This window comes from Mytilus edulis, chromosome 14, assembly GCF_963676685.1.
Source record: "Mytilus edulis chromosome 14, xbMytEdul2.2, whole genome shotgun sequence".
Lineage (NCBI taxonomy): Eukaryota > Metazoa > Mollusca > Bivalvia > Mytilida > Mytilidae > Mytilus > Mytilus edulis.
This window is the reverse complement of record NC_092357.1, coordinates 47163269-47191251: the sequence shown is the minus strand read 5'-3', so window position 1 is coordinate 47191251 and position 27983 is coordinate 47163269. Positions and strand designations below refer to the sequence as shown.

The 27983-nt window shown below is 31.4% G+C and overlaps 2 protein-coding genes across 2 annotated transcripts in view; one reads left to right on the top strand and one right to left on the bottom strand.

The window, feature by feature from the left end:
- Positions 1-27983, bottom strand: part of LOC139502486 (serine/threonine-protein phosphatase 6 regulatory ankyrin repeat subunit B-like) — a 512428-nt gene that overhangs the window by 251080 nt on the left and 233365 nt on the right. The window lies entirely within an intron of this gene.
- LOC139503275 (uncharacterized) overlaps positions 5038-27983 on the top strand; it is a 41011-nt gene continuing 18065 nt past the window's right edge. The window contains exons 1-5 of the mRNA XM_071293036.1: positions 5038-5296; positions 7004-7267; positions 8854-9105; positions 12708-12917; positions 27095-27231. Coding sequence (XP_071149137.1) covers positions 5038-5296; positions 7004-7267; positions 8854-9105; positions 12708-12917; positions 27095-27231 — 1122 coding nt within the window. The remainder of the gene's footprint in view (positions 5297-7003; positions 7268-8853; positions 9106-12707; positions 12918-27094; positions 27232-27983) is intronic.

The window sequence follows — 27983 nt, the reverse complement described above, 5'->3', positions numbered from 1 at the left end:
ACTGCCACATTCCTGACTTGGTATATGATAGTTTATGACGAAATTGTGGGTTGCACCTGGTGTTATGGCTAACCGAATCTCTCGCTTCTATGGAAAGTCTAAATACCGCTAAAAATTACAATACGACGTGACTGAACAGTACAAACAAACACAAGAACACTCAGCACAGAAGAATACATTAATAAACCATATCATAGTAACATTGAACACCTCCTATTTACATCGGCACACCAGGACACCACAAACGGTAAAATAAACTGCGTTTCACATTATAATTTTGCCTTTTTTTACATTTTTTCTTTCAAGTGTCACTGATATCTTTTATATACGAAATTCGCGTCTGGTGCAAATATAACACTTCAACACCGACAATAAATGCAAGCAATATTTTCCTCTGACTATTACAAACTAATCAATCATGATGACCAGCAAAACTTAGTTGCTTTTTATTGTTTTCGTTTAAAGGCTTTGTATCGGGCTTTTATTCAAATATTATGATGTGTCTATTAAAATAGACTGGTATCTATGATGAGTTTATTAATGTGCAGAAACATGAAAAAGGGACCTGCATTGTTTTATGTGTATACTATCAGAGGTAAACATGTAAAATAAAATAGCATTATTTACAGACTAGTACAGGAGTATTAAATTGGGATTGAGTTTGTAATGGTATTATTTTATATACTTATAACCATGATATGAATATCTAAATGAAATGAAAATAAGAAAAATATCCTTATTTATTCCACACTTAAAATTTTAAAAACAAAAGTGATACATTATCTTTCCACATGCTGAGCATTAACCATATATTTATCAAAAGTGGGACACTGCACTAAAAAAGAAACTCTTGACCATCATGTTAAAAAAATATGATATGTTCAGTAGTCGTGGTTAGACATTGAATAAAATGATACCATTCTTGCGTCAATACCAATTTGATATCCTTGTACGTGTCAATAGATCTGACTCCTTTTTTTCTATCTTATTAATGCTCAGTAATGGTAAATTCCTTTCACATCAGATTACTCGATATGTGTATGTGTGAACATGTGTTCGATGAGAATAGGTTAGCTTCTATTTTATGATACATTCGTTTCGCCTTATCTTCATTTAAGGCTAATTTTTGTCACATATGGTGTACCGTTTTGTTCTTGATCCGGATGTGTTCTGAAGTCTTCCCTAACTTATGAGGTATTCATGATGTGTGTTGTGGTATCCTTTTATCTCCACATATTGCTGATCAATTGGGCTAGAGAACCAATTCAGTTAATAAAACGAAACGTAGATTGTGTGTCATGGTTGTATTCAATATTCCCTATATAATCTATTTTGATTAAGTATACTTGTGATGCACTTTTTCAGTTCAACAGAATATAGCAATATGCTCTATCTGTATTGGTAAGTGTTTTATAGTAAATACGACAGGAAATAATACGTCTTTAAAAAAATCGTTCTTTACAAGAAAGAAAATTGGTGCAGTTTGGTATCGGTATATAAATGAGAGGGCGTAATCAGACATGTATCCAATGTCAAAAAGATACCGGTGGGACATTCAAACTCATAAATCGAAAATAAACTGACAACGCCTTGGCTAAGAAAGAAAAAGACAAACAGACAAATAATCGAACACAAGACACAACATATAAACTAAAGACTACACCAAAACAAGGTTGATCTCAGGTGGTTAACAATGGTAAACAGCTCCTGCTCCACATGTGACGAATGTTGAAGCAAATGTTTTAACATGAGTATGCGTGCATTGATTAATTTTCATAAGAGGTAGTAGTAGGACTTACAGTCATTTTTTATTATTAAATAAAAGTATTAATCAATACATTTACTTTGTTTTCCCCCTATTTCAGTTTTAAGACCTGCTTAACAAGATTTATTGAATGATGCGTGTAGTAAAACACAAATATCATTGCATTATATTGTGTAATGGCGTATTTTTTGTCAATTAAACTAATGTATTATACCGTCACAGAGAAAATCATATTGTCTACTTGTTACCTTAATAATTTCATAAACAAGTATATGTAACATTTTCATTAAACACATAGAAGAGCAACATATATAATCATAAACCTATTATACAATGTATAACATAGAAAGTGTCTTTAAAAAAAATTAACACTTAGTTTTTATTCTACTAGTATTTCTACAGAATTTGATACTGGGAAGGGGAATTAAATCCCCTGACTTCCAATCGAGTTGGTTTGAATCATAATTAGGGAGTTGCTATATTCTATATCGTTTTGAACTGTTCTGATTCTGATGGTTTTTACTTTGAACAGATTTAAACGATTTATCATAAAACTGTTTTCGACACGAAGTTAGTACATTAGAACTGATCTGGAACATTTCGAGACTATTTTATGTAAGACTTATCTGAAACTTGGTAAGACATTTTTGACTTAGCTCGTATGCGATTTTCTTATAGGTTTAACCATTGCCTACTGTATTGGAGTTATGATATTTGAATTGTGTTGGAAAGGTAATAACCATATTTATAAAGTTTGACAATGAAAATATGTAAATGTACAGAAAAAGCGGTCTTTTTTTCGACAATTCGTTGATTTGATAAACCGAATGTCATCAATTATCGCATGTACTATCCTCCTTACAATTGTTATAGTAAACATATGTGAATAAGATATCAATGTTTGTTTTATCAAAAAACGCCTGTTTTTATTTTTTTTTTTAAATAAGTGTTTGTCGAAAGGATAGAAACTTCCACGATTTTGAGTAAATGTCTCAAATGATGACCCCATTAACTTAAAAAGTATTACATGCAGGTATATTTTTACATTATGTCTTTGAATCATTCCAAATTGACATAAGAACAACCGTGAAGTAAGTGCAATTAATGAAAACAGTAGTGTTATTGCCACCTTCAATGGGGGATGTCACGGACGCAAATTCGCTTTTCTGGAAATGAGTAGCGGATATTTGCACCCGTCTTATACTACAAATAGATATAGGAAGATGTGGTGTGAGTGCCAACGAGACAACTCTCCATCCAAAAACCAATTTATAAAAGTAAACCAGTATAGGTCAATGAACGGCCTTCAACACGGAGCCTAGGCTCACACCAAACAACAAGCTATAAAGGGCTCAAAAATGTCTACTGTAAAACCATTCAAACGGGAAAACCAACGGTTTTAAATTTTCGTGTTGTTTTAATTTGTTAATGACACAAACTCTTTTCATATATCATAGCTTATAGAAATATATAATTATAAGATAAGACAAAATTCTTTGAAATTAAATAACGATTTAGGCAAATATACGTCATAATAAAACGTGAAGTGATGCATGTAAAAATGAAAGCTTTCAAACTGAGATAATTCCATTTGAATTACAATGCAATTTAGAATAATGTGGCATTTGAACAACCTTTATGAGTGTTTTTCTTACATACATGATGAATTAAAGATAAAAGATATCGTGATAGTTGTTCTTATTTCTAATTATGATGAAGTATAGAATATTTGTTGATTCCGGTTAGCCAATAGTCTTCCTAAGACAATCATGGATTTTACGTTAGATTTTGTCAAATTAAGAAAATTTCAACTATAAGATTAAATTATAATAGCAAATCAGTGTCTAACTACGTCTGCAAGTATGTTTTTATACCTACCGGACAATGGAAGAACCTTTATCCCGATGTTTCCATTTAAAAACAATGGTTAAGAAATAATTTAAAGCATCAACACTATGGTTCTAACTCCCGCCAGACATATTAATATCATTATATAAATCTTAAACTATGTGTACTATTCTTTTTATGACTTTCATTTTCTTGTCTTATTTACGTTTATTGACATCGGTCGTATACGTGCCTGGTGCATCGTATTCAAAAACCACGTATCACGTATACAGATGTAATATTTGTCTTTTAAAAACGGCTATTGATATATTACATGACTTCCCAGGATGTTTCAAATGTTTTAATGCGTCAATATTATAACTGGCCAAAAACTGTAATTGAATGCCACTGTTGAAATTGGCACAAATATTTTAGAACAAACAGACGTAACTCATATTTTGCATTGTAGCAACTGTTGTTGTGGAACCTAACTAAAAGTGACACCGTTGCATTTGGTGTAGCCATTTTAAATTAAGTTACGCATATAAAGTTATACGAATTTTATCCTTTTCATTTTAATTCATTCGTTCTTTTACTTGAAGTTTTAGTAATCTACGAACCTCCCAGTGACATACAGCTAATTGAGGGACAAACTGTTGAACTTAAGTATAAGTTGTTTATAAACAGGCGTCCGAGTTCCTTTTTGAAAAACCATCATTTTTTACCAGTGTCGAAAAATATTGAAAAAAATGTAGATGGTCTCTGGAAAATATTAAAGATCACTAATGTTACTCCAGATGATGTTGGGGAGTACTGTTTGGAGGTTGCAGGATACAGAAGTAGGATTACAAACTTATTTATCCAACGTATGTTTAATATATTAAAAGTATATACCTTATCTCATACCTAGGGTATACATTAATTTTTATATACAAAAAATCAATAGTTGTAATACAAGAAGACTTCCTTTTATTGTTAACATTATAAATATTCTTAGTGTTAGTATCATATTGTGTAAAAAAAATGAAATTGATTCTGTGCTACGAATTCAGCATTAGCTACATGATCAGAACGAAACATGCTTCAGATTCACAAAAATAATAAACTGTTATCTTTTTTCAACCTGTGAAACAAAACAAAAATCATATCAACAACATGAACAAATGATTCGTCGAACAGACCTATACGTTTTCAATAGATGACAAATCAATAAATCATAAAAATATCTTTTAGAAATTCCTGTTTTGAGACACAATTGTATTTTGTTTGCATTTATGCACTTGGAAACCATTTCCTGAATATTTGTTTTGAAATTTCAAACCAAAAGTGTTTCAAACAATCAACATTATAAATGTTTTGTTATATCACTATAGATATCAAAACAATGGTGCTTGCGTATAAGAACGCCTTCGATATAACATTTTTTTAAATTTTTTTTAACAGCGATGTTTACTTCGAAAACTCAAATAGAGCATCATTGTACAGAAGGTGACAGTATTAAACTGACATGCTCAGTTTATACAGATAACATCAAAGTTAAGTGGTACAAAGACGATAAGGAACTAAACGAGTGTACACATATTTCGATAACCAGCAATGGTAATCATCGTATGCTAACAATCGTAGAAACAGAGGTCATTGATTCTGGGACATACTTTGTCAAGGCACAAAGTGTGGTATTGGAAATGACATTAACAGTGAAAGGTAACTTTGTTACAAAAGTATTAACTTTACGCCTACTTATCTCATAGTGTTTTGTTTACATTTTTTTTTAAACGTGACGACAAATAAAAGTTGTTAATATTTGGTCATATGGTGTATAGCTCTTCTGGATCGTTATCCCAAATATCTTATTGGAGTACTATATGTTTTGTTCGTATTGATATATTAATATATTCTAAAGAGATACGTAAGACTTAATTCCAAACAATTTACATAAACTTAATTAGCAAGCATAGTCGGTCCTCAGAAGTTACTGTTGGTGGACATACAATCTATGTCCCGTTTGCTATGATCTTATAAAATACGATTCCTTATTCTAAACATTCAATTTGTTTTTGTCATTTTTTAAATGGCGATGGCAGTTTGTCTTTACGTTATGAGGCTGAATATCTTTTTAGTAACCTTTGTCTCTCTAAACAAGACCAATTGACATAATTTGTGCATCTCTGTTTAATAAAAAAAAATAACCAAAGTTAAAAACAGTTTTTTTTGTCAGGAAAAACTAATTTATACTTAAAAAAAAAACAATCCCAGAAACTGACACAATCAAGTTGCTTGATTTGATTGACAGAACATTAATACGTTTGGAGGACTTTATTTTAATAGATAATCGGCATTTTTATAAGAACCAACCTTGTCGATTTGTTCTTTTCGACTTGTTCTTTTATTCATATGAGACAATTAATAAGAAACAATTTTAGTATTATCCGCTGACTTCATGTTCCACAATACAGATGATGACCTCTCACTAAATAAATCATCGACTACGTTGAACGCATCTATCCCTTCGAATTTGTAAATAAGGTATACCACAAAAAGATATATATATCTATAATTGAGATTGGAAATGGGGAATGTGTCAAAGAGACAACAACCCGACCATAGAACAGACAACAGCAGAAGGTCACCAATAGGTCTTCAATGCAGGAAGAGAAATTCTCGCACCCGGAGGTGTCTATCAGCTGGCCCCTTAACAAATATATATACTAGTTCAGTGATAATGGACGTCATACTAAACTCCAAATTATACACAAGAAACTAAAATAAAAAGTAATATGAGACTAACAAAGGCCAGAGGCTCCTGACTTGGGACAAGCGCAAAAAAGCGATGTAAATAATTCGTCTCAATAACAGCTCACCAATATGTTACATAATTTGTGTTCTTTCATGTCCGAAATAGGAACTAAAGCTACTGAAATATCGTCTTGCACTATGCCAGGTGTGCTAGATCACTCAACCACCTAGGCTCAATAAAAACAAGCTTTCAGTGGACATGTGATACCTTTTCTCGACAGTTTTCATCAAGCGTCGAAACACAGTATATGACGTATAAGATATGCAGAGTGAATATCACAGATCAGCTGAATTATCTGTCGTAAAGGATCTTCCAAATAAATATAGGATAATAGTTATATGACAAGTATGTTTGACCCAATGACAACTTTACGACAATTTTATCCGCCGCATCACCAATGATTGTGATACAAGGCTGAAAACACATTCTGTATATATAATTTCGTCATTTATATTTTATCATATGGTCTATTTTGCTGCTTTTGAAGTTCCTTTACAGTGTTTTATACATTTTTTGTGTCTTTTTTGTTTTGAAATGCATTATTCACATTTTTCATAATGTTGTCGGCTTCCCATATATATGTATTAATTGCACTTTTTTTCACTTTCAAATAGCTATATTTGAACGGCGATTGGTAGACATGACAAATATGGAAGGCTTAGATACAATCCTTGAGTGTGAAACAGTAGAAAGAAATTGCAATGTCCAGTGGTTTAAGGATAATGTAGAGATAATTAATCAACTCGACAAGGTGAAAATCAAAAAGACAAAAGAACGATTACATACTCTTTTCATATCAAAAACGAGTCTTGAAGACAGTGGAACATATAGCATTCAAATTAAAGGAGTAAAGAGTATCGCTAAATTAGACGTTAAAGGTACCAAATGTAAAAGTTCATTTTAAATTTTCAATGATAAAATAGGTCAATACAATATGCAATATTGTTTTATCTTTTATTTTGCAGTTAACTAAGGGACTCTTCACTCCGAGTTTATCTTGAAGTTTGGTGTTTTTGATATTTGTCTTTTTAAAGGAAGCTAATTAAGAGCTGAAATTAAAATTCGAGAAGCTGCCGTACGAATGTGGATCAATATACTCTTCTTGTTTATAAACAACTAGTAAAATGGCCGACATATGAGTTGTAAGATATTAAGGTCTTTCTGATCATAGTTTGTTTTTTTTGGTTGAAACTACGTATAATTGTTTGTTTTGTGTCATTTTCGTTGTTTAAAATAGTTAATCAGTCGATGCCGAATAAAATTATTAGTTCTTGAAAAGTGTATTGCAAAAGTTGTTTTAATTTAGTAATTAATGGAGTTATCTCTGGCGATCTTCTTCTTAGCTAACTTTCTACATAAAAAAGAAAATCGACGACATTTGCTTTTCTGTGAAAAGATCTATTGTATTAGTTCCGATAAATATTGTTCTCTTTTTTTGTTATCGCAAAATTTGTTCTTGTGAAAAAAAAATGTTTAGTAATATGTCGCTTTGATATTTCTGATAATGTATCGTACAATTATTGCGTTTTTAAATTTACTCTACTTTGTCGAACAGTTTGCCTTTGAAAGTTATCCCCCTATATTGTGTGTGCATCTCTTTCTTTACAAAAAAAAAATATCGACAATATTGTTTAACTGAATTGTTCGTTATATCCAGTTGTTTTTGGCTATTTTTGATCGAGGCGATTTGATAAAATTTTATTAGAGTTATCTACCTTTAATCATTAACCGTAATCCCTAGAATCTTTTTATTTGAAGACCCTGGGTCCTAACTTAGCAAATAAGGTCAAGGTCATTTTCTTACTTTTGACTTATACTTTTTTTATATTTTCTCTGACACTTTTAAAGATATATTTATAAGAACAAATGTTTGCACTATTCTTATGAAGATATGTTACATTCGCTCTGAAATAATATAATGGCATCTTATAGGAGTAGGTGCCCCTGAAACTTCTAACTATAAAGTTTACTGATTATTACTTTAACTTTGTTTATTATAAAGCCATACGATTTTTTGCAAAATTTTGAGTGTCATCTAAACTTGAAAAATGTCACCCGGAAATGTCCTTGGGAAGACCGGAAGGCGTCCTTTATACACTTTTTTTTAGTAAAAATTATTTGGAATCCATATATAACTATATTATGTAATATTGATATATAAACTTTTCCCTAAAGAACAGAATTGACCGTCAAAAAACCAGAAGTGGCCAATTGTCACCTTTATTGCAGGAAAAAGTATACATTTTTGGAATCAGTATGAAAGAAACTTTTATTGAATGCTAATGTAACTTTCAGTAAACCGGAAGAAGTTTCTTATTATTGATTTAAAAAAATTGACGTAGAAAGACCTCCAATTATTCTCTGAATTTTGTTTTTTCCATTATATTATGACAATTTTACGTGCGTGTTTATATAAAAAAAAAAGTGTTTTTCCTGTTTTTACTGTATATAATTGTATTGACAGAAATGCCAGAAACAATAAAACTGATGTCAATCCACGACAGAGAGGAGTTTCTGAAGGCAGCAAAGTCTGGTTTAACAAAACGGTATGCTGTCAGAGTTATGATTGTTGGAGAAAAATCAGTTGGAAAGACATGCTTATTAAGACGATTGATAAATGAACAGATAAGTGATGTAAATAGCACTGATGGGATTAATATTGAAAGAAGAAAATGTCAAATTGATATAGAGACTGGAGAATGGCATTTCCTTTCAGGTAAATGAATATTTGCATCATTAGAATTGATAAATGTCTTCAAAATACCCTTTTCTAGATACATTTGACAAGTTTCTATAAGTGGACTCATAAACAAAAGAGATGGCTATTAAGAGATTTAAAGGTAAATTGTTAATTTGTTGAAGCTAAAGCAAAAACATGTTTATATATATATACATTTCTATCAATGTGTCAACCACACTTCAATTGCCAAAAGCTGGCATATCTATGTCCGGTATTTTTGGAAATCCTTGTCTTTATTTTCAACCGCTGGTTAGTCAGACACTTGGTTAAAATATCCTGTAGATGGCCGACATTAACCCATAGGTTCTACAACAACAGTAGTAGTTGTCAACGTCCTCAAATAAGCTTCTGGGTCAAAAATGCATATTTAATTGCAAAGAATATGAAGATGGGAGCTGACTTCAAACTATTTCTTCTCACGAAATTTTCTTTTCTTCTGTACAGCATTTTTTTTTTAACTTCCTCCGATTTTTTCGAACAGTTATATGCAAACAAATAAATCTGCGAAAGCTATTTTATTTTTATTTTTATTACCTGCTCCAACCCCATTTTTTCACAGTAGTTGTCAGATTATCAACTAATTAAAAAAAGGCCTGATTAATCTTGCTCAATGTCACATTGTGACATTTCAGTCGGCTCAGGCAGTATCTGACAAACGGCAGTACAGATTGGTTTTGTACTAACCTGTAAAAAAGTGTACTTTGTGACAGCTTTCCAAGTTAAGTTAAGACATTTTAACCAGACAAACAAGTTAACTTCAGCGGAAGTAGGCCAAACATAATTCTGCTTTTTATGACTGCTACACAAGGACAGTTCTGATTGTGACAAATTGCCGTGTTTAAGACTTTGCATATAAGACCAAATCTTTTATTATGTAAAAAGTAATATGCCAGTACACACATTACTTTTCTTGTAATCAACTCTTTATCTATATATATATCGGATCTACTTTTTTTTTCATTTTATATATTTATAAGCATATGGTATTGGCTGTACAATTAAAACTTTTTGATCGACGTATCTATATCTTGTCATTTTAAAGGCAGTTAAGATAAAGAGGTTATACAATGCATCAAACAAATATTTTCAATGCTAGGATGTTCACAACACTGTAATATTGCTAACATTGCTTCTTTCTCAAATTTGGTCTTTAGGTTTCTAGTTATAATTGTTTTACATTTGTTATTTCGAGGCCTTTTATAGTCAACTATGCGGTATTGGCTATGATCACTGTCGTAGGCTGTACGATTAACTACAGTTGTTAATTTCGATGTAATTTGGTCTCTTTTGAATAAAGTATACAAATAAACGCAAGAACACTCAGAACAGAGAAATACATAAAGAAATAAAACAAAAGTACATTACAACATGTAAATCAAAGAAACACGTAGGACACCTCCGATGATTTTTACGACTTTCTATCAGTGCAGCACGATATAAATACAAATTAAGCGTCATACGAGTATATTAACGCCCAAAAAGTACATATTTTTGTGTAATGAGTATTTTTACATTTTAATTTTTAAAATATTAATACTTTATTGGGATTGAGTTTATAATGTATATGTGAAGTTAGAGGCCGTCTTCTTATTCGATATTCAACAAGGCTGCCATCCTTCTGTTCAATTTCTCAAATTTTATGAGCTAAATACGATGAAAATTCAAACATTCAAAACACAAAAAGCAGAATAGTAATAGTTAAAAAGGATTTAAAAAAAGAGATGTACGAAATCTGTTTGTGTCCTATTCTAGTTATTGTAAATTTTTCGTTATCCTCAAATATAACCCTAATGTAAATCAAATATTTCTCTTATGAAAGACAAATGTTATCTTTAAAATACAATCAAAGGTAAACATTTCTCAAATTTAATCGAAAATAAATGGCAACTCTAGTAAGACTATGGAAAGCGGAAGAAACGATATTTTCGATTGAATAAATATTCAAACTATATACTAGTAAAGAAAACAGGGCCGAGAGCACAAGGTGTAATCAAGATCTTCATCAATCAAAAAGTAAAATCACAAAAATACTGAACTCCGAGAAAAATTCAAAACGGACAGTCCCTTATCAAATGGAAAAATCAAATGAAAAAAAAACCACATCAAACAAATGGACAAGAACAACTGTCATATTCCTAACTTTGTACAGGCATTTTCAAATGTATAAAATTGTGGATTAAATCTGGTTTTATAGCGCTAAACCTCGCATTTGTATAACAGTCCCATCAAGTTCCATTATATTAAAACGATGCGTGAACAAAACAGACGTAATGGGTAAAATTGTCAAAATCGGGTGAGTAGTCATCACTGTGTCAAATTTAACAACCACATTCAAGCTTACTTATATCTGTTTTTTTTTAATCAATCCCTAAAGGATTGTAATATTTGAAAAACTGTGACCTCATTCATATCAACTCTCAGTGAACAGTCGCGTGTTTGACGTCAAAATGTGAACATCACACAGGAAGAAATATGAAATAATTTTGTTTTCAAAGTATTTCTAAGATTATAATTTCACGTGGGAAATGTTTAATTTACAGGGTTAAAACAATCTTAGGTTTTGTAAAAACTAATTTCAGAAAAAGACCTAGATTTAAATTATCCATAATTTTCTTTAGAATTTTTTAGGAATCTACATAGATGGATAATACCACTACGCGAGTAATATATTGTTGTCGTCCAAAGTATTTTTAAAATTATAATAGAACAATACCATACTAGTGGGATCTTTAAAAGTACAGGGCCAATTTTAAACACAAAAAGTAACACGTTCAAACAAACCTGGAAACAATGACAGATGATAAAACCAACACCTTAACGCGATGTACAAGTACCGAACCATATAAAATTGATATCACAGAAAAAAGACCAAACAGTCAAGGTAGTTTTAATAATAGAACAAAGACAAATAAAAGAACAATATCACACGTTATTCAGATAATAAACAACGTCAATACACAGAATTTATACATCAAGACCATCATGTATTATTTGTGAAGTTGATACGGAATATTTATCAACAACGTCTTGGTACTTGCCGATGAACCTTTTTACACTGGTTCATCTACTTTTCTCAGACACTGGTGACGTTTTACAAATTCTTAGTAGGAGCTACAAGCTCTTGAGTATCGAATAAATTAGGAAATGTGACAAAAACAGATGAGGCAATTCATGCCTAGGGTAAACAAACTTAAAATATCGAGTTATTCAGCATATTACATTCACAGTAAATTTACAGAAATAAACATATCAATAATAGTTCATGCTGACAAAAAAGTGCTGAGTATTTGACTGAAAAGCATCATCAAAATAGAATTCAGAAGTTGAACGCTACCATAGAGCCAACTTAAACATGGAAAAGGTCATTCGAAAAACAGGGAATTTAAAATGGAAGTATTTTAGTTATCAAAGTAGTCGTTTTATAAAATGTTAGAATATATATTTTTTTTCAAACAAGCCGTATTGTCGGTATTTATTCTACCTCTAGTGATTTTACAATAACTGACCACAATTCGATGTTGTCACTAGTTCCATATCTTGTTAAATGTTAATCGAATTAATTTTGTTTCCACTTATAGACGACAGAGAACCCCAGGCATCTTCTGATCACATTAAACAATTTGCAGACTGTGGATTTTGGGATTTTGCTGGACAGAAAGAATTCTATGCAACACACCAGACCTTTCTGAGTGCAAATGCTGTTTACCTTTTAGTTGTAGACATATCTAAAGATTTAACTATGAAAACATACAATAACATGATTGAAAAAGAATTCGATGCTATTGGAGGTATGAACATTAATCCATAATTAGGTAGTAATTGCTTGTAAAATACCTGGTCAAATCATATTATTACAAGGTATTGCTTTATCATGCACAACTTGAGTAAACGATTGCTAGCATTGCAGTTCTTTTTATCTTCTCCATCTTGAAATCGTTTGAATTCAGGTGCCGTTTTGTCGATTCTCCAAAAAATATTGAACAACCACTGAAATATTCTTCATTAAAAAAAAGGCTAGTATGATTAATAATGGGACTGCTATCGACTAAAATTCAATGAAGTGAATGCATAAAGCAATGAATAATGAAAAAACACTTTATGATAGAGTCGCCTCGCCTCATTATGAAAAAATATCAAATAATTCAATAAAAAAATAAGGCCTTATTTATACCAAAACTACTACAAAAAAACACAAATGTGACCAAAATGAACCATATTTAGGACCACCACTGATTAAAATTCCTTGGGACTGGTATATACAGAATATTGCAGGGTTTAGCATGTGTATGAGTGCTCATACACATGTGAATTTCCGTTACATCAGTGTCCCCTTACCGGGGACACTAATGTAACGGAAATTCACATAATAAGTTGAAAAGGATTTACTCATCAGATCGATATAAAGCAGAAAAAACAAGAATGTGTCACCAGTACACGGATGCTCCTCCTGCACTATCAATCTCTATGTTCAGTGGACCATGAACATGGGATACAATCTCTAATTTGGCATTAAAATTAGAAAGATCGTATCATAGGCAATATGTTTATTAAGTTTCAATTTGATTGGACTTCAACTTCATCAAAAACTATCTCGACCAAAATAATTAACCTGAAGCGGGACGACCAGACAGAGGGACGGCCGAACAGACACACAAACCAGAAAGCATAACGCTCATAAATAGGGCATTAAAACAAACAAACACATAGACCGGACTTTGCAGGCAGTTCAAAGCCATTTACAAGTAATTAAAAAATCATATATCTAAGAATATCAAAGAGAGGCGAAGGATACCATTGCAACATTTCAACTCATAAATGAGAACAAACTAAAAGATGACAAAGATCAATAATGAAAAGTACACAAAACATAACATTAAAAACTAAAGACTGATTAACACGAACATTACCATCTTTGGTGCTCATCTTTGGTGCTCCGGAAGGATATGTATATGCAAGCCCGTTAATATGTATATTTCGATAGGTCAAATTCTTGAATAATGGACGAGATTGTATTCATGACATAAGGAAACTCTCCTTTATCATCTGTGAAACGGATATCCGAATCGTTGAACCGACTCGTGATGGCGTCCATATAATTTACGAAAGGGTGATTTCAACTTCACCACTTGGAACTCTTGGTTTATAGCTTACGTTAGCTCTATTATTAAAATCATGACCAGAAATACAATCCCTGGACTATTGTATCAACCGGGTGAAATATACTCCGTATGCAGGCTCTTCTGGAATGCTGCTGCATAGAAATGGAAAGTTGAAATCATCCCTTTTGTCATAAAGATTTGTGTTCAACCGTACCTCATTGTCCATGTCTAAATGTTAATGTCAATATATGAGGCAGACTTAACTGTATATGTTATACCCAAGTTCGATGGGATAGATGCGTTCAACATATCAAAATAACATATCAACAAGTACACATCCACAACCTAACGAAATTCAGTTTAAAAACGTCATCACAAGTCCGAAAAAATTACCTTGTACAATATAGGTATCGTGAAAGTACATATCTATATGTGTAACAATGATATTTTGTGTTGTTTAAATTGACTGATAATAACATCGATAACTTACCTAGCTCGGTTAACCTATTACTGTATAATTAAAGATGTGCTTTTTATAAATTTCCTGTTTACAAAACTTTGATTTTTTCGAAAAACTAAGGATTTTCTTATTCCAGGCATAGATTACCTTAGCTGTATTTGGCACAACTTTTTGGAATTTTTGGATCCTCAATGCTCTTCAACTTTGTATTTGTTTGGCTTTTTAATATTTCGATATGAGCGTCACTGATGAGTCTAATGTAGACGAAACACGCGTATGGCGTACTAAATTATAATCCTGGTACCTTTGATAACTGTTTTACGATCGAAATATTATCTTTTTTAAATGTAAAGCTAACCTTGTAAACTTATCTTTTTTTTAAATTATGTGGAATTAGTCAAATTTCCTGACTTATTAATCATGATAATGATAACTAATAACGTTCCTTTTAATCAAACATATCACTATAGACACGGGCACAGTAATCAAATTTGAAATGTCAACACAGCAAGATGGTTCCAAAAAGAATCATACCACATATTCTTTTTTCATATCACAGTCCAAAAATGAAAGACAGCAATACAGATAGAAAAATCATTCTTTTTGGGGCTAAATTTTCGTTTTGAATTTCTGATGTAACAATGAAATATCTTAATCTCTTGCTGTTACTCTTTGATGTAATCATAGTAAGTTTCTTTATGTAAATTTCTGCAGTAAATTCAGAGAATTATTTATTATTTAATAAAAACATATCTTCAATTTATCAGTTAGCGTTTTGGAATTTGTCAATAAAACGGAGTTTTGACTGTTCGAATTCTTTAGGTGTAATATCACTAATCATAAAAACTTTTTAAATGCGAAGTATTTTTTTATTTGAAACAAAGATAAATTCTGCATTAGTTTTTAAAAAGTGCAAAATAACTGAAACTATAATGAGGGGGGCAAGGGGTTTAACTGTTATGCTGTTATGGGGCATTTTAATTCTTTGTAATCTGTTATTCTGAAAATATATTTGCTGTTAGCTGTTATTGTCTTATTCTTTGTTAATTGTTATTGGGTTTTTAGTTTTTTTTTGTTATCTGTTATTGCGATAATGTATTTGCTGTTAACTGTTATTGAAAAATGAAATGTTAGCAAATTTTTTGACAGCCAATATTCGGTAGAAATTGAAGATCATTGGACATTGGGGTATATCTCTACTAATATGTTGGTTCTGTATTCTGAGAAGGATTCCATTAAAATATCCATCACAGAAGTCAGGTCCAGGACAATTCCAGTATATCTTATGATTATTCATTGTAATAAATTCCATTTTTTTTTTGGAACATATATTTAGAATTATCTTATTTTTTTGGCACAAGGGAAATGTTCATTGTTTCCCGTATACACATATAAATTAGAACAATTCTGAATATGACAAAAAGGAAAACATATTTGGTCAGGAATATCTGACAGAGATCTCAATTAAGGACTAGTTGCTAACAACCAGTTAACCTTTTATATTACAGGGTACATAGACTCAGTTCAGAACCAAAAACATTGTACAATGAAAGTTCCAATCAATGTACTTGGTTCCGAAGCTGTACATAGCTCATTACAAACACAGATTTATTTCTTCTGCAAGCCATTGTTCCCCTATTAAACTATGTGTTCTACTTACTAGACCTCTTGGTACAATAAAAAACCTGATAAACAATTGTTCAAATAAGGCCTTTGAAAATAAATTATAAATACTTTTAGAGTATCAAAATTGGTTCGAGGTACTTGATAAATTGCATGCTTATAAGTAGTGCTTTTGATTTTTCTACCCTATATACCACTTTGCCCCATAGTCTTACTAAGAAAAAATCACACACCTCATTTAATTTTATGCTGAAAAGCGTATTCTGAAACAAATAAACAGCTACGCCATGAGCGCATGATACGCCCTTTGTCTTTTTGAAATATTCGATGACTTCTCAATATCATATCAGATATTTATAAAAATCTAAAGGGAGCTTCAGCTTTACTTTTCTACATTGGCTAGATAGGGGGAGGGTTGAGATCTCACAAACATGTTCAACCCCGCAACATTTTGCGCCTGTCCAAGTCAGGAGCCTCTGGCCTTTGTATTATTTTGATTTTAGTTTCTTGTGTACAATTTGGAAATTAGTATGGCGTTCATTATCACTGAACAAGTATATATTTGTTAAGGGGCCAGCTGAAGGACGCCTCCATTTCTCGCTACATTGAAGACCTGCTGGTGACCTTCTGCTGATGTTTTTTTTCTATGGCGGGATAATTGTCTCTTTGACACATTCCCCATTTCCATTCCCGATTTCATTCAGTCAAAATATATAAACAATACACCAAAGTTTCAAAACTCATTTTTGAGTCATTGTCCGAAAACTGGAAAATACAACCTTTTTTAATGAATAAAAACCCTTAACTCATTAACATAAGATCTAAAATTAATAAAAATCGAAAGGGCGTTTACAACAATAGATCAAAACAATTCGGCAAAGTTTCATGAGAACTGCTGAAAACGTATTTGTGTAAATGTACGAAAACTGGAAAATCCCCCCTTTTTAATTAATAAAACCCCTTAACTCGGAAACGAAAAAATCAAAAATTTATAAAAATTGAAAGGGAGCTCATGTGAATAGATATGAACAATTCACCAAAATTCCCTGCAAATTTGTGAAAGAATTTTTGAGATATTATCAGAAAACTGAAAGAAAAAAAAAACACCCTTTTTATTGAATAAAACCCCATTACTCAGAAACTTAAAATCTAAAATAAAAAAAAAAAAGAGAAGGAGCTCAGGTAAATAGATATAAACAAGTTTATAAAGTTTGATTCAAATTGCTTAAAAAGTGTTTGAGTAAATGTTGACGACGTACGGACAACAGTATACCATAATATGTCCCATAAACGAGCGTATAAAATATTATTATATATTTAGTAGTAAACACATTGTAGATACATAATTTTAAAACCCATGTTCATAGAAATTGGAATTCATTGCAAAGGATTATACCCGTAATGAGAAATACTAGATTTGTCCTGGGCCCGACTTATTTTGATATTTCATTTACTGTTATCTGTGTTTGTCCATTTTAATTCCTTGTTATCTGTTATAAGCCAAATCAATTTGCTGTTTTGCTGTTATTGGGACCCCCTTGCCCCTATATAATATTGGTAAAACAACGTTGGTTATACACCTGTTAACGGAAGCTGAACATGCACCTTTGACCTTACAAGTACACTTGTTTATTAAAAATATATGATATATAGGTGAACAATAATACATCTAAGCGAGTGGCTAATTTCTTAAAGACGCTTAGTTAACGACGTTAATGCAACCACCTAACACACGGCTGTATTATATATAATTCAAAAGCTAATAATCTGTACTTTCTGTTTTGCACGGTCGTAAAAGAATCGTATGGTGCAGTTTCTGTTAAATCAAGCTCAAAGGTCATGAAAAATTATTCCAATTTTTGCGATTACTAAACAAAAAGCCAATTTTTAATTCTTGTACCATAAAATTTTCCAAAAGATCATAATTTTTTATGAACTTTATATAAAATGATACATAATTTCCAAATCAAACAAAAAATATAAGATTAGATGCGCAAAATTTCCCGAAAATTGAAATTCATCACAAATAATAAAAAAAAATCATAAAAATTGTTCCAAAAGTAAAACATGTATTTGGGAATCGATATTTGTATGCTAAAAAAAGAGATTAACGTAAATGTTTAGGTAAATGAATATTTCTTTTGTAATTTTAAGATGCAATTATCATATTGTTCATAGAACAGCCTTCTATTTAAGTGTTTGCAGTTGCCTAAAAAGTATGCCATCTGCAAAAAGCGATCGTTTTGTTATTCTATGTTAAGATAGCACATCGCTTATTGTCAATGTCTGGGAGGAGAACTATTTTCCATCTTAAAAGAAGGTGTATTTAAAGTTTGAAAAGAATATATATGAGCTAATTGAGGTAAACATATGTTTTTTTCGAAATCAAACTTATTTACTTTTTGTCATCTTGTTTAGATGCAAACATGACTTTGCGACTAAATCATAGGCAACATTGAACTAAGTTACCTTGTTTAGAAACAATTGGTTCTCTAAAGCCGGATGTAAACGAACTGAATATAATGCTGCTGCTTCTTATTTAGTTTAAAATCGTGTTAGACATATTAAATGTGTTTAGAAGTTTAATTTCTTTAATTATTTGAATAAAAGATGCTTTGAGTATTTTCAACATAAGCTTTAAAATACAAATGCAGGTCATTGTGTATGTAAAACACTATAAGCAGTTAATAAAAATAAAAATGAATAATTTGAATAACCTTCCTGACCTCATTATATCATTCGCTGTTTAATGCAGGGGGTGCCAGCATGTCCTCTTTTTACCCAAAATACTGATACGTAACAAAATTTCAGTAGTTTTGATACCTCATGCTGACTTGTACAACAAAAGTATTAGACCGCATTGACCAAAACTGACCATGTGTGCACTTTAATTTGTAAATCTATTTACCCGCATAGTAAATCAGCCATATTTTTTATGTCAGGATTCAATGTATAATACAATGGACAGCAATATTCCAATACAATAAGAACAAATTTTTGTTCACATAAATTTAGGATATCAGCATGTCCTCCTTTTATTCAAAATACTGATACGTAACAAAATTTTAGAAGTTTTCATACCTCAAGCTGACTTGTACAACAAAATCATTTGACTGCATTGACCAAAACTGACCATATGTGAACTTTAAATTGTAAATCTATATACCTGCATAGTTAAACAGCCATATTTTTAATGTTGGGATTCAATGTATAATTATAATCGACAGCAATATTGCAATATAATAATAACAAAGTTTTGTTAGCATAAATTTAGGATACCAGCATGTCCTCCTTTTATTCAAAATATTGATACGTAACAAAAAATTTCAGTAGTTTTCACCGCATCGACCAAAACTGACCATATGTGAACTTTAAATTGTAAATCTTTATACCTTCATAGTTAATCAGCCATGTTTTTAATGTCAGGAGTTTTTAGTAGGACCATAAATGTACATGTAATCAATAATATTGGGAAACTATATAAATGCAAAAAAAATTCCGAATAAAATGAGAGTGTCAGCATTTCATCTCTTTATTCAAAATAACAGTCACTACATATATCATGTATATAGTAGTTCATGATGGTGTGTAAATCAAAACTATTATGCCGCATCATCAAAGTACCAACACTGACATGTCTGAATAAAACTTGTAGCTAATCCCGGCTGGCGCAACCGATTGAACTTTTGACACATACAACAATCACTTTTCAATTGTGGCGTCAGATATTTTGTTTGATGACATCCAAATTTTACGGGAACCTGTGTGGTATTTAGCAATGGCGGACAAATAGCGATATTAAGGTGTATTCATTTGTAAATACTACCCTAGTTACAATGATTTAATAAAAAAGGTTCTCTTCTGGGAATAGTATACTGTGTATCTATTATGTCGGTTGATTGATTTTGCTTATAGTTAAACCTCAAGTGGCAACTATTTCATTAAAGTGCGCATTGAGTATAATTCTGGGACGTCCCATATCTCAATCGGCAAAGACAAATCTCTTGACCAATCTGACGAATTTGACGAGATTGTTGATAGTTTTACCACACCGTATGCTTACGGACACTGTACAATTTCTGTTAGAATATTCGGCGGAAAATAGAATAGTTAATCCAATGCAAACAAGTTGAATGACAATGAAATATCCATGCATGTACAAATTTATGCATAAAGTAAAATTAAGGAAGGGACAGGTAAAAAACGGGGAACGAAGCAACGTCGACAATGTTGTTGATATCCCGTGAATATTGCTCCGAAGCGTTGGACAACCTTTCTATCCGCATTCTTATAAAAAAAAAAACACTATGTGATTGGATAGGCATTTTTTTTATTTATTTAAGAATACATGTATATCAAATTAAAAAAAAGAGAATTTGTATAATATCTAGTAGAGTCTAGCGAGTAAATAATAAATGATATATGTGGAAAAACAATGCGAATGTTGTTTACGTAAAGTTCAAGTCTGATATGAAAACTCTTATAACGATATACTGTCATAAGCAGACCTGTCCTCAGGTCTGGTCAATAGCAGACTTGTCCACAGGTCTGGTCAAAAGCAGACCTGTCCTCCAGTCTGGTCAAGAGCAGACCTGTCCACAGGTCTGGTCTGAGGCAGACCTGTCTTCAGGACTGGTCAAAAGCAGACTTGTCCACAGGTCTGGTCTGGGGCAGACCTGTCCTCAGGACTGGTAAAAGCAGACTTGTCCACAGGTCTGGTCTGGAGCAGACCTGTTGATAGGTCTGCAGCAGTCCTAAAAAAGCAGACCGTAGGTCTGGTCCACCAACGACGAAGTTAACTTGCTTGACTGCTTAAAAATTCTCAAGTTAACTTAGAAAGCAGTCAACAAGTTAACTATAAGTTAACTTTTGTCAAGGTTAGGACCGCACCCATCTGTATGCATGCTGTGCTGTGTTTTGTAGACTGTTGGTAGTCTCTTGGATTTTAATTTATTATGTTCAAGGTTTTAATTAAGTTAATTTGATTCATGGTTTGTGATGTTGATTGTCCCTTTGGTATAATTTTACTTTAAAGACATTAACTTGCAGTAATGAAAATCGGCAAAAAATCACCTAAAAGTAAAGTGAAGAAGATTAACGCAATAAGACCAATATCCGCGAACATAACTTAATTTGGTCACGGTGATATATATATAATATATCAAATTTAGGAAATACAAAACCCTACATTTATACATCATATCATAAATATTTCCGACTTGTTATTGTTTCAGAAGAGTTGAGGCTCAATAAAATCGGTCTCCTCTTTTGGTCACAAATTTGGCACCATTTAGTGAGATGATTTACGCACATATTTTTTTACTTTATTTTTTTGAGATTCATAAGACTTTGTTTATTACATGGAAATCGTATATTGTTGTTTATTCTTTAGTTTTCTATATTGTGTCATGGGTACTATTGTTTGTCTGTTTGTCCTTTTTAGCCATGGCGTTGTCAGTTTATTTTCGATTTATGAGTTTGACTGTCCCTCTGGTATCTGTTGTCCCTCTTTTGATCACATACAATTTTTAAATAGGAAGGAATGCTTTAAAGTGGTCTTTTCGCAAAAGGCGGTATTTCGGGCAACTGAATGAGTTGTAATGATTTGCTGTTTGATTAAAAGTAAGCATAATTTTAGGAAATTTAGGATGTCAGAAACTTCTTTGATAGTTATTTCAGGGTTTTACTTAGTTTTAAATGATTAGCAGTTGTATCTAAAAGACAAATTTGGTTATTTACACATTTTCTTAACTTTAACTCAAATTTCAGAAAACATGTGTTGCTTTTCAAAAACACGCTTTATATTTTTAAAATGCATTTATTTAAAGTTTAAATTGTTTGCATATGTGAATTTAGTATTATTAAAGTCATATTATGCAATCAAGCTGAAATCTAAGAATTATGCACTTATTCGTTCTTGGTCTTTGATCTTGACTTGACAGAAATGGTACCGTACGATTTTTTTACGACCGGGCAAAACAGGTAGTACCAGTGAGTAGCTTTCAAATGATATATAATTTAGCCGTATATCAGGTGGGTGCATTAAACATTTAATTTTATGGTTAAAGTCACTCACCTAATACACTCGTTTGTTAACAATTAAGGATGTATAATGGAAATATAACACATACGTTTGTTTACAATTTATGATGTATAAGTGAAAAATAACACAAATTAAAAAGTTCGAGTGGATTGAATCTCAAAAACACAATTTAAGAAAAAATTGCTTTGTAATAAAACTATATCATGATTATCAGTAAACAGATCAAGCCATACACAGTGTTTTAGTGCCCCTTGTTTTCCGTATTTCTTATATTTGTCCATAATGGGAAAAAAATGATGAGTGATACTTTGATAAATATACAGATATAACATGATATAAGTAAATGAAATTATTTTTGTAATAATATTATTCATTAAAAGAAGCTTTTTTTGTCCCTATCTGGAGCGCGGAGTAAATTAAAGTTTAACATTTAACACCACTGGGTCGATGCCACTCCTATGGACGTTTCGAATCCGAGAGTTTCACCAGCCCAGTAGTCAGAACTTCGGTGTTGACATGCATATCAGTTATATGGTCAATTTTATAAATTAACTATTTGCAAAAGTATGCAATACTCGAAATACTAAGGATTTTCTAATCTCATGCATAGATAGCATTAGTTGTATGTGTCACAATATTTTGGAATTTTGGGTCCCTAATGCTCTTCCTGCTTTATACTTGTTTGGCTTTCTAATATTGATATTTTGAACTGAGTGTCTCGGATAAGGTGTATGTAGACGAAACGTGCGTTTGGTGTATCAAGTTGTAAGACTGATAACTATTTTCGTAAGGATTTATTTAAACCTCCACGAAGTCAGTAAACTGTCATTCCTTTGTTATCATTTGTCTTGCTTAAATGTGAAAGTTTCCCATAAATCTTGATTTATTGGCCTCAATTTTGAGGAAATGAAAGATATGAAAGGACCAAATTGATGCAGCTTGATTTGGATTTTCGGAGAAATTTTGATCGAATAGCTGGAGATCGTCTTACATTACCATGATTATACAAGAACTATTGAACTGATTATAACAGCAATGCTTGAAATAACTAGTATTACAAAGGAAAAAATCCCATTTAGATTAAAAAAGTATAATTTAGAGGATGAGAAGTTAGCTGCCGGTTCGTTATTCGAAATTCAATATTCAATATCCAAACAGCTGCTAGCAGTCAGTTCGATATTCAAAATTAAGTTGAAAATAATTTCAAAATTAAGTTGAAAATAATTTCAAAATTAAGTTGAAAATCATATCAAAATTAAATACATTAAAAAAAGCATAATTTTCATAGTTAAAAAGACTGATAAGATACGAAGGGAATCGTTTAATGACTCATTCAAGCTGTCGTACATTCTCGTTCTCCTCAAATTCAAACTCTTTTGTAAGTTGCATATTTGTGTTTATGTAATATAGATGTTTATCAATAAAACGACTTCAAAGATGTAATTTTTATATATAATAGTTCTTAATAGAAAAAGAAAAACAGATAACTCTAGAAACATTTTGAAATACCACTAGAAATATTTATGGAAAGCCCCTTAAAAAAAATTATAGTTAAAACCTACCTTAAAAAAATCTAAATGTTAGGACAAAGGCATAGGGCAATGGTGAGAGCCCCCTTGCTATCTCTATCTTTCTAATAGTATGCATACATTTAGTTAATAGATAGGAAACTAACGGTGTAAAACATCTTGGGTTTGGTCATATATTGGTATTGTTAACAGCATAGGGACAAGTTTGCTATATTAGGGACGCTAGTGGTGCCAATAGAAATACCTACTAAACGTTAATAAACTTGTTTTGCCAAAAAGTATGTCAAAAACAATGATTTAAGGTAGATCAAAGATATATATTTGTAGATATACATGTTCTTTTACTTTGCAAAAATCAAGATCTTACTATGCTTTTTTTTTTTAATTATGATAAAAAGTATGGGTCACCGTGCTATTTTCCAAGCTACGAGTCTTTGAAAATTGTCTACAATTGGTTAGATTGTTCATGAAAAACACATTTGTTTGCATAAAAAAAAATCTATGAGATAAAATTTTGAAAATTGTGAGAAGATAGTTTTTATAAATAAAAAAAATGGTGTCACTGAATTTGTTTTCTAGCTTGTTAAAAGTACAAATTTAAGATTTTCCTATCAGTCCAGTATTTTTTTTACTAAAATAGTACTTCGACATATTATCTTTTATATTCAGACAAGACAATACATTAATTAAGTTAATGATGTGGACAATGTGCTTAATTCAAGCATACAATGGAGTTAACAGTTTTACTGATCTGCAAAATGTTTGACAAAGAAGATGGTATAATACTTTTTAAATCATTACTATTTTGCATTATTCAAAGGGTTTGTAAATGATAAATTAATATTACATTTTTACTCAAATACGTATACAAAACATTAACCTGAGCAATAATATAAGATTCAAGGAGAATGAGGAGAATAAAAAAGTAAAGATGGCATTTTAAAGAATTATTCCCATTGTAAATTTGACCATTGTGGAATTTGAAGTCATTTGCACTTTTCTACATATTACGCAATATTTGCTGTGAATTTCATTGTTTTAATCTAGTTATTTGTTAAATAAAAAAAATATTTATCCAAGGCATAGATTACCTAAGCCGTATTTGGCACTTCGTTTTGGAATTTTGGATGCTCAATGCTCTTCAACTTTGTACCTGTTTGGCTTTATACATATTTTGATATGAGCGTCACTGATGAGTCTTATGTAGTCGAAACGCGCGTCTGTCGTACTAAGTTGTAATCCTGGTACCTTTGATAACTATTTACACCACTGGGTCGATGCCACTGCTAGTGGACGATTCGTTCACGAGAGTATCACCCGCCTAGTAGTCAACATTTCGGTGTTGACATGAATATCAATAATATGGTCATTTAATAAATTTCATGTTTACAAACTTTGAATTTTTCGAAAAACCAATGATTATCTTATCCCAGGCAAATATTATCTTAGCCGTAATTGGCATTACTTTTTTGGAATTGTGGATCCTCAATGATCTTCAGCTTTGTACGTGTTTGGCTTTATAAATATTTTGATCCGAGCGTGACTGATGAGTCTTATGTAGACCACACGCGCGGCTGGCGTAATAAATTATAATCCTGGTACCTTTGATAACTATTGTTAAATAAAAAATAGTAACAATAAAGAAAGTAGAACAACATATTAATAGCTACTATTTGAAAATTTTAAAAAAAATATCACAGCTTTTGGTCTGGGTGACATAATTAAAACTCTTTCTTATCAATCAAACAATGAGTCAATCAATCAAACAATAAAATTGGCGATTTTACTTACATGCACAAGACATTTTGCATATTATCGTTTTCAATATGATAGTTATATTTTTGGTTGAATGTGAGTCATCAGTTCTAATCGTCATAGGTTTCCTACCTTTTGAAAGTTAGTTGATTTTTTTCTCGCCCTTTATCTCTGAACTTAACAATGTTGATCTGGTATTTGTTCTGATTGCTTTTTTTATTTACATAATGTTGATCTGGTATTTGTTCTGATTGCTTTCTCTTATTTACATAATGTCTACTTTGTTTGTCAGAACTTACAACCGTTTAAATGTTTATGAATGCAATATAAACAAGATATTCACATGTTTACCATATTCATTATTTAAAAAAAAAAAATTCGGTGGAAAACATTTTTATTTTGTTCTGATTATTTTTTTTCTTCTGTCATTTCCGTCTTATGAAATATCGCCGTTGTTTCGCAGTGTGTCGATGCAAAATATTTCGTATAATATATTGAACATGAATCGCGCTTTTGAAACTGAAGCTGTTCAACCAAAACACTTTTTGAGGTATTATCCCGTATAATGTTTGTCTTGCAATAGCTCTTTGTAGAAATTGTTAAAAACATCGCTTTAGGTTTGTCAACACATCATCAAGATGTTTTTTTTTTCAATTTGGAGTTTAGCGGCCTAGTAACATATAACAAGGTTTTTTTTCTTGTTCAGATGGTATACTTTGAGCGAATAAGCTTTCTATAACAATGTTCCATTCTTTATTTTTTTTACATTTAACTGAATCAGGAAAGTTTTTTGTCGGCCCCTTGTGAGTTCTTCTCGATTAGTTTGGTTTTCTTGACCTTTTTATTAACCAATTGTTGATGGACTTTCCCTTAGTTCGGTATCTTTGTTATCTATTTATTTATCTATCTACCATCAACTAAAAACATTTCGTCTTAGTTTTTTTTTTAAGGCTCTGTTGAAATTTGTAATCAGTTTTGTTGTACAACTGATTTATTTTGTTCACAAAGTTTTGACTGCTAAATCTCAATTACTTGTATGGTCAAACAAACTTGTTATGTCTGTTAGGTTGATAAACCAGTGTTGTCAATAATAACGGAACTATTACTTTTTTTTACTAGTTTCTTTGTTTGATAACGTTAGAATTTAATAATTAAAATTGCTCTTTATTTTTAGAGGCTTTTTTTAGTTACACTTTTTGTTTGTGTGACATATTGCTATGACACTTACATAGTTATTCATAATGACAAGGTCGTAAGTCATAGTCAAGTGTTATATTTTGACGTTTGCCGAAGATACGTGTATCGATTCGAAATTTAATAATTAAATGAAAAAGTATTTTAGTACTCTTAGTGATCAATAAAACGTATCTCATTGACGTAGGAATATTCAAAACTCAATTTAACCTCAAAACATTGATGCATCTTCTGGCACTCAATCATTATTTTTATATTTCAGAGTATATTGACTTCTGGTTAGATAATATACACAGTTATAGCAGAGACGAAATGAATACACCAAAAGACCACAAGGAAGATCACTTTATAAATCCACCGGTTATAATAGTGGGTACTCGGATCGACAAACTTGAAGAGGTATGTTTCATTCTCCTGATGAAAGCACATATCCCGTAAAGATTACAAAAAGTGGATTTTCAACCATACACACATATTTTTTAAAGGGCAACGATTGTTCTACTCCGACGAAAACAGGTCGGGAACACTACCTTATATTGCTCTGCATGAATTAGTATACTGATGTCCTCGATCATATTTTTGTTTATTTACGAATGATGCAATGTTTTAACCTGGGTTTTTTATCAATCCATTAATTGAGTAACAAAGTAAAAACAACCATGATCAACCGCGATAACACTTGTTCTTTACAGTAATACAGCACATTTGTTCATACATTGCGGGATTAGCAGTTTGGTTTCGTTTTCATTTCTAGTATCGAAATTAATAGTCCGTGATAAAGTATTCGTTTCATGCTCAGATTAACGAAGAATTGTTTCTATTCGACGAAGCGAATGTTTGAATGACCCAAAATACAGACATTAATATGATTGCGGACTTCACAAACATGTCTGGTTACCGTTCTCAAGACAGTAGCGAATCAACAGTGAAAACCACAATTACCAAGAAGACAAACTTGCATTCAGATAGTTAAGAAAATAAGGGATCCTTGAATTTTTGGTAGGTAAAAAGTAAAATCACAAAAATACTGAACTTAGAAGAAAATCAATTCGGAAAGTCCATAATCACATGGTAAAAAAGTAGAAAAGAGCATTTAGACATATTGGGTGTGACAAATGGGTGTTGTGGTCACCCACATTTTTCACCTTTTA